The following is a 9,290-nucleotide window of genomic DNA, read 5'->3' as shown; positions in this document are numbered from 1 at the left end:
TCTCTAACAGGTCCGCGATTTCAAAATTTTTAATATACTTTTGATAAGTGGTGAGAAATATTTTTTCTAACGCTAGCAATTTTTTTTTTGAATTTCAAAAATTTTCAAACAAAAATCTTATGATATTTCCAGAAATTCATAACTGTTCACCAGAAAATTGCATTTTTGTTATAAAATCTACTCTTACCCTAGGAATATATATAAAGTCACTATTTGCAAATCTTCTGGATTGCTTCTGCGTCGGTTGATGATGAATCGAACTTGGTGACGTTTCACCAATCATATTGTTGGCGTTTTCAGAGCTTAATTGAATCTGTTCCAGTTACCTGGAAGTTTACCTGTGCAAGTTTCTTTGAAAACATTATAAAAGTTGTTAAAATACCAAGAAACTTCTTATGCAATTTATTCTATACGCAACATATTTGAATTTGACGTAATTGACCTGAAAAATATTTTAATGAAATTTTCGATACCGTTAACAAAAATATTTTTATTTTTTAAGACACCATTATCATGCCCATGGTCTTCGCCAAATGGTGGATGCAATATTTCCCTAGAGAAAAATCAGGAAAATATTCGGCTCAAATTTCTTGTCCATTTAAATTAAAATGTTTCAATTTTTGGTGCATTTTAAGTACGAATGCATTTTTATTTTTTCAAAACTTCTTTTTATTAATAGACTGGTATCACATCTAGGAACTATTTTATTTTAATTGAAAACAAACGCAACAAAATTGATAACAAACCAATTAAAATTAACAAATAATCAATTCGTTAACATCGACTAATTTCTTTAATCAAATACCCAATTTATATAGGAAATTCGAATCAAATGTTTATTTTTGCCATCTCTTTCATTTGTTGGTTTACATTTCGTCTTATTGCTTGCACTTGCTCAGTCGATCCCGATGCAATATGCTAATCGATTCCTACTAAATTAACAGTCGAGTTTTCTTATTTCGAGTGAATTTCCATTATCGAGTTTCAGTTTCAGCTGCGGCGGATTTCCATCGTCAAACGAGTTTCCTGCATCTTAAATGCGTTTAAATTATTAAATGCCGACGTCTTGTAATAGTATTACCGTCAAAATATTTGCATTCGATTGCTGGATATAAACTTTTCAGGATAAAACACAAATTTTTTGGGTAGTTTTCGGTCTCTTCAATACTTTGAATAACTTGACAAATACCTACAAATATATTTTTTTTTCTTTAGTTGCAACGTGTCAATCATCTATCAAATGCGGTAGTTACCACGCAGAATGCTACTAGTATAATTAAACTGCTGTGTCTTATTGCTTTGCACTATGTTTGCGGCTATGATCCTTTGTGGCGGTGGAAAGTCCGGCTCTGCAAGAATAAACGTTGCGGTTAGTTGAAATAACTCACTTTTTTAACGTACCGCAGTTGTTTGAGATTTGAATTCCGCTGATCCTAAAATTCGCCCGGTTACTTTCAAGCGATGCCAGATTATTTTTCTGATAAACAATCACTTTGTCGTTCGTGAAGTTGTGTAATACTGAAAAAAAATAATGTAAAAGTAATGTGCGCATTTTTCATGGAATAAAAATAATTCGAGTTTTTTTTTGAATTTTTCAGAGAAACTTCCACAGACTACTTATAATACTGTTGGCTTCTTCAGAGCTTGACTGAAGAAGACAACAGGATGATTGGCGAAACGTCAGCAAGTGCGACTCAGCAAAAACCGACGCAGGAGGAATTCAAAAGTTTTGTAAAAAGTATAATTGGAGGTGTCGGTTGTGTTAAATTCATGTTGATTTAATTGGGTTAATTAATTTAATTGGAATAACATGGCACTTTTTTATTATATGAATCGAAATATTTTTCATCTCTTTACAAAATTTTTATTATTGAAGATTTTATTATATTATATATTTTATTATATTATTTGTTTTACTGGGCACATTGTGACACATTTGTGACTAGTGCAGTTTTTTATATATCTGGTATTTCGTATAACAATGATATTATTTTTTAATGGTTTCAAATCTCACATCTGCAAAATTGGAACACAAACTAATTCTCTTTGTACCACTTCAAAATGAGTTAAAATGAGAATTTCGAGGCCGCTGTATGCCATAACCAGAATTTATATTAAAAGTATTCCGGACTGTACTGTACGGTCTGGCGGTCTATGCGACAAAACCTTAAAAATGGACATTCAATATTCGCCTGCAAGTGTGATTCCCAAACTGGCTTTCAACCAAAAAGAACGTTTATTTCAAATCTCGCTGTCAACAAAACTAACCAGTTCATAAATTCGATAGTCCGTAAGTAACCTTTTCGGAAATATTTTTTCAAAACATGCCCAGACCACATTAAAATTTTAGGAAAAGAACTGGGTGATTTAGAGCCTTTATATTATATGATACATTTATATGGTTAACATAATACATTTTGCAGATAATGAGTTTAAATGGAGATGATTAAGCCAAGCTTGTCAAATGTAAAATACAAAAATCGTTAATTATTTAAATAAATTTTTGGGATTAACATATATAAAAGAAGTCTAATCTGTATTATTTTCAGTTTATTAATTACAAAACTTTTAAAAATAATAACCAATAATAACTAATTTTATTTTATGCCACATTTAATATAATTAATATTTCATTCAATTTAATAAATTATCGAGGAAAGCCAGGTTCGATTTTTCAATTCAAGTCAGTGATCATGATACAACAATAAGATTACTTTGCACGCCATACGTTAAGGTGAAAAAAAAAGTGAAAAAAAAATCAAATTTTTATCAAGTATTCAAAAGATCAATTTTACACTTATCGACAAATGGGTAAGTAATTACTCACTTTACATTCACAAATTTTCAATCTCTCTCTTACTTATGCCCACCGGATAGTAAACGATTTAAACGACTGGCAGTAACAAAACTCATAATTTTCTCTTTTTACTATTACACAGTTAACGTAGTTTTAGTTTTAAGGTGAATAGATCGCAAAATTTCGTTTGTTACTTACCCCGTTGTCCAGTCAGTAGGCCGCAATAGGATATCCCATCGACAACTATTTTCTCGGCTGCGCACTTTGTATCAAAATATTCGAAAAGCAGTTCTAACTTACACACGTCCTGAAAGTCATCGGCTTTTTAACGATAGTTGACAGTTGAAATTACATTCAAAAATGATGCATATTTCTTATTGAAAATGATTTTATCACAAGACAATGGCCTAGGAAATTGTTTCCGTCGACTATTTTAAACAATTAAAGAAGAATTAAATTCTTGAATTTAAAATTGAAAAAACTAGAATAGACTTTCTTTTCAAAGGTCACATTTCTTCCTTTAAATGTCATTTCAAATTATAAATTTTTACCTACATTGGATATCCGTTTTAACGTGTAGTTACACGAATCTAATATGTCATATCCCGATAAAATAAATGATTCTTGCCGGATAATTTTTTCACACTGATTGGGTACTGATTTCGGAGTGTGATCTCCATCTGAATTCCAAGGAGGATTTGCGGGAGTAATTGGATAGTACGGATCCTGACACGGGATTTGTCTGTAAATTGCCGAAAACCCTTTCCGACAACAGAACAAATTCGACACAAACCTCATTTCCTGGTAGGGGCGTTTTTGAACGTTTAGTATCGCTGAAAAGAATTCATTCAAGAATACTTATACATATATAAATACTTATACGATTTTATTAATGTAAGTCACGTTTCGTCCTAGTCACAGGTACGAGTCACAAGAACAGATTTTAGTTATAAAAATACAGTTTCATAGCGGAAAATATTTCCTACATCAAAAAATAATTTTATATTAAAAATTATAAAAAATTGATTTTTTTTATTGGTTTTAAGTCTGCTCCTTTAGTTCTCGTGTATGAACTTTATAAGGCAATTAATGAATTCCCTACTTGGAAATTTGTAGTTATAACAAATATTGTGGCATTTATTTTTAACTGACATTTCAGCTAAATTATATTATTCAGTTCGATTACAATTATTTATTTATTAAATACACTTTAAAACCTATTTTCTCCAGGCCAGCAAAGTGCGTAATAAAATAATATAATATATCATACACAAATTAAGAAAAAACAAGATATATTAAATTAAATTAATTAAACAACTTACAAAAAAACTTTAAAAAGCGTATACTTTTTGTTTTTTGTTTATATGCTTTGTGGAAAATAAGTTTGTAGGCCATGGTGACTTTTGTAAAATTTAACTAACTACGCCAAACACGGCCCCCTCGCAATGAAGGGTCCATTTTGTAATTGCGTAATTATTCACTATTCTCGAAATTTATTCAAGAGCGCACCGTATGATTAATCAACCCAAAATTAACCAAAACTGTTTAGCTACAATATATTTCCGTGGTCATTTACTTATGGAAGTAGCATAATTTTCATTGTTATGTATACCAGTGGTATCCTTCAGTTGATTCCCGCAGTATCGATACTTATTTCCAAATGATAAATATCCGTTTCCACAATTATTACTACTCTGCGGCATGTCAAATTCTTTAAAAGTCAACTTTATCTCGCAATAACCAGGCTGCGTCTGAAACCTAAAACATATCAGTTAATTTCATATAGCAGTCAACTTTTTTGAACATTACCTATAACACGAATTTTGTCTGCCCCAAAACGGCCACATGTTCGCAATCTTGCCGGCCAGGGAATTCAAAATTACACAGTTCTTTCCGTAAGACATCTCGTTGAAACTTTTGCAATCGCTATTAAAACTTCCTCCGAATTTGTTACTTAAATATATCAATTGCTCTTGGTTCCACTCTGCACATTTCTGATAATTGTACACGTTGGACAACAAAGTATTTATAGAAAATGTATCTATGTAAGTGGATTTTTGAGGTTCCATATTCAACCAAACGTCATTCTCTTGCTTCGGAGCGAACACGTAAACGTGTCTAAATATGCTTGCCAATCCTTCGTGTGTGTTGGTGTCGGGTGAAAACAAGTCACTTTTTTCATGCACCAGCTGGAGTTGCTCAATATTAGGCCATCGACTTTCGTGGTATCCTTTACTAACCGAACCATCCTCTGGTAAGTATCGTTTTGGACATTCGTCTTGAAAAACTTCTAGGACAAATCCAGAGATTGTGTTTAATTGTGACCCGAATACTCGAAAATTGAGTATTTTGTGGTTGGAAAATCGAAAATTAGACGTTAGCTTTACGTCCGCATTACAACCGCAGATATATTTGCCATCTATCTCCAAATACCCGCGAGGGCAACCATTATACGAGGGCTCGCCAAGCCAGAAAAACAACGCGTGAATCCTCAACCTGCAGACGTTTTCGTTATTTTTTGTTATGACATACGAACAGTCTTTTTCAGCGTCTATAGAATGTGGAAAATTGGGACTAGTTATAAAAAATCGTTTGGAACTAAAATTGTTGTCGTTACAGCATCTAGTTAATGTGATTAGGGATGATACCGTTGTGGTAGTGCTAACCTCTTCTATTTCACACCCCAACCTTTTCACAAAAATTTGGAAACCAGTACCGGCGACTGAACCCGGTTGGGAAATAAATTTCAATTTCAAGTTCCCGTTTTCGGCTAAATATATTTTGGTGCCGTTTTTCGATCCGCACAAAGCGTCTTGGTTTCCAATCTCTAGCCTCTCACCGGTACAACCGACGGAACTTTGGATATCGAAGTGGACGAATTCGAATTTAAAGCGGGTTGTACAATTATCGCCTTTCAATAGATAGAAGCAATTTTGGTTTGGTGGGTATTGCCCCGGGTAATTGTCACTAGTTATGATGAACTCATCATCGGAGTATATTTTTCCGCAACCGCTATTTGGGTGTCCCTCGGGAAGGGGATTCGAACGGACTCCCAGAACTGAAATAAATTGGCTTGAATATAGTTTGTGCTAACGGGCAAACTAAATTTCATTCAAAATTCGTTGATTTTTTGTTGTTGTTAATTTATTTGTTTTTAAATCACGTTTCTTTTTGAAATTTTAGTTTTTGTTACATCTGATATGGCCTGATTTAAATATTCATTACATTGTTGAACAAAATTTTTACATAGTCTCAAAACAAAATTTAATCAAACAAAATAATTATTTTTGCGAATCTATCTTTGGTCGATGCACTGGCATATTTTAAAAAACAAAAAATGTTCTTATTTACAACAAAATAAAGGAGAAATGTAAAAACTGTTGTCCTAATACTTACCGATAAATACGAGAAAACAAACTAATTCCATTTTACGGTTCGTCTTAGAAGTACCGAACATAACTGATCATTACTTTGCGATGGCAAAAAAAGTCTTGTTAAGATGGTAAACAAAGGTAAGTACGAGACCGCATCCTCAGGAAACTAATATTACTCAGTTACAATATTTGATGGCGAGAAAGATACGCCAACTGCGACCAAATACCGTGACTTAATGACCTGACTAGATAAATTACCAAAAACTCGTTAATTTTTATGAGATAATTTTAAGAAGGATATACCATTTTCTTTCGTCATTGTTGAAACCTTTAGTTTTATTGTTGTGTGTTATTTTATTCAAGAGCGAGTTGTGTGTGATGGGTGCAATTAAAGTTATTTAGTAATTTATGCACTTGGGAATTGCCAAAGATTTCAGTCCAAAACTTTATAAATTAACATTACGTTACAACACATGATTTAGTTCTTCGTAATACTGTTGCAGCTTTGATTAAATGTTAGCCCACAGTGGTATTTTGTCCGGACTATATGGGGAATTTTTGCATGACTTATTTTGGCAATGTTTCACTTCATCTCTTTTTTGAAGCATACAAACATGACGTTTCCCCTTACTAACCGTTAAAATTCCAAGCTAGCTGCGGCGGAATTATATGCAATGGGTAATGTCCATTTTTTCTTGACATCAAGTGTTTGATCTTTTTTTTAAAAATAATTAAGCTCCAGTTTTAAAACTGTTAAATTTGCATTTATTTTCAATGACTCTTAAATACTCATGTTATTGAAACACCATTAAAATAAAAATTTTGACTAAATATTGAGTGGAATGGTTTGTGTATTTACAAAAATGAAGGTAATTTTCGATATTTTTCTTGGTGACACATTGATTATCAATATGGGTGTGGCTAAAACCAACTTACGTATGCCGATAATCACCTTCATAAGTCGTAGTAAAAGTAGGTGCTTTTTACTACGATCGAACGCATTTCTTTTTGCTATTTTGCTTTTTCATGGATCATGTCGAATACAATTTTTCTATTATTTGATGGATTTTTGTTTAAAGCATTTCATTCCAAATTGGTCAGTGTAAAACGTAACACAATGAAATTGTACTCGCCCTAAATAAAGTAATAACACTTAAATCAAAAATAACAATATTATTCAGTTATACTATTTTGTCGCTAAAATTGTCCAGAACTTTCCAGAAATTACAAAAAATATACAAAATTACAAAAATTTGCTATATTTTATTGAATATGGAACAAATAAATTCCAAGAATGTTCCCAAATTTCGCAAATTTTTGGTTAAAAATTTAGCACTTTACACATCTTACTTCACGAGATTACTGCATCCCAAACTCGAAGAGACCAAAGCCTGTTAAAGATTGTCTGTTCTTTTGATGTCTCGAACCTTTCGCACAGTGGTGTATTTTTATAAAAGGTCTTAGCTTCTTAGCTTTGTGGAAATTGAAAAGTATTGAAAAATTTCATGATTTATCAGTTTAGATTTATGAGATATCTTTTGGTTAGTTCTATATATATCTATAGTTGGTTAGTCAACTCTTTTGTATGGCAGCTGTTAAGTTAAACCAGAGCACAAAAATCAGCAGCAGAGTATATTTTTGCTGAAGGATATTGTTTCTAGTATATAGCTTAGCTGTAGTATATGTCAAGCGTTGCTCGTAAGTCAGAGTCCAGTGCAGATTTAAATGTAGGTATTTTGTTATCAAGACGGACTCTCAGTTCTTTGTTTGCTTCGTTTGCCAGTCTGTTGCTGAGATGGAGAAAAGTAACCTTTTGGCCGAAGTTTTCATTTATGAAAATATTTTGCTAGGTTGTTCACTTCATTTGTGAGTAATTTTTCTCTTATTTCCACACTGTTATGTTGCCGGCCTAGCGCTCATTCATCCTCATATCCAAACTTTTTTGATTCTGTCTGAGGCATGCAGGAATGTAGTGCTGAAAAGTAATGGAGCCAGCATCGATCCTTAACCTCCATAACCCATAATCACTTCGAAATGTCTACTGTTAAGCATTTCATTTAGCAGATTGGCCATCTGCAGACAAGTTTGCACAAATTTAGAGGTTAGACCTTGTCACCATACATCGTTAGATCAATGAAGGATGTTCTTGGATTGAAGATTATTTCTTCAGTGACTCAATAGAACTGTAGTTTATAATTACTATTTCTTTTTTGATACTTTCTTGATAACCACATCTTTTTGAAGTATGTCACAAGATTTTTGCCCTCCATAATAGTTTGAAAATCAACATAGTAACTACAATGCTAACAAAAAATTCAACTCCCACAATTTAAACCAATTATAAAATAACTCCATACTGCTTTCCATATCTCTCGTGACGAGACCGTTTTTTCTCTGTGCTGTTCATTCGACATTCGCGACGTTGTCAAATCACTTCAATACAGAGGGTAAAAATATAAAAAGTATTCGTCGAGGGGTTTCGCCTGAAAAACTAACAAAACCCTGATTATCGAATGTTTTTTTTTCTTAATTTCACTAGGAAATAAAATTACTCAGATAAATATGTTACATTGGCTGTTTTCGAAACTCACCGACGGAGGACGAGCGGGAATTTAATCAAGTTACGATCTGCTTTTGCCGTCCGCTCCTAAATTAAAATCAGCTACGTGAGCAGATACAATATTGGGCGCAGAACTAACTGAATTTTGAAATGAAGTTTTTTGATCAATTGGGGGAAAAATTTAAAGGCATTTGTTAGGTATTGGTATTTTTATTTAGTAAATAACACATTTCTTAGGCTTCGTAGAAATTTTAACTCAAATAAACACATCCGAAGCCAATTTTGTTTAGCGATAAGTTCTACAAAGACCTCGGCAATATATTTTTGACAATCCATAACATAAGTTTGTTTTTAAATTCGTATTAAAATTAATTTATAGTAATTTAGAAGGCTAGAAAGTAATTTAGAGAAATTTCGTTAATTATTATAGTATATATATATATATATATATATATATATATATATATATATATATATATATATATATATATATATATATATATATATATATATATATTGATTATAATCAGAAATATATACTTTTATGAATGGTTCCCAA

The 9,290-nt window shown here is 32.1% G+C and overlaps 1 protein-coding gene across 1 annotated transcript; it reads right to left on the bottom strand.

Moving 5' to 3' along the window:
- Positions 1 to 707: 707 nt before the first annotated feature.
- On the bottom strand, positions 708 to 6,319 carry LOC132697663 (uncharacterized). Its single transcript, XM_060663200.1, has 9 exons — positions 6,194 to 6,319; positions 4,607 to 5,855; positions 4,410 to 4,555; positions 3,353 to 3,630; positions 2,996 to 3,104; positions 1,402 to 1,518; positions 1,254 to 1,349; positions 1,082 to 1,189; positions 708 to 1,032 (listed from the first exon to the last, which is right to left on the bottom strand). Exons 1-9 carry the CDS (start codon positions 6,252 to 6,254, stop codon positions 938 to 940), a joined length of 2,259 nt encoding a protein of 752 aa, XP_060519183.1. The 5' UTR covers positions 6,255 to 6,319; the 3' UTR covers positions 708 to 937.
- Between the last annotated feature and the right edge of the window lie 2,971 nt (positions 6,320 to 9,290).

The sequence above is a fragment of the Cylas formicarius genome, unplaced genomic scaffold (genome assembly GCF_029955315.1).
Source record: "Cylas formicarius isolate icCylForm1 unplaced genomic scaffold, icCylForm1.1 PGA_scaffold_280__1_contigs__length_49999, whole genome shotgun sequence".
Lineage (NCBI taxonomy): Eukaryota > Metazoa > Arthropoda > Insecta > Coleoptera > Brentidae > Cylas > Cylas formicarius.
This window is presented reverse-complemented; position numbering and strand designations above follow the sequence as displayed.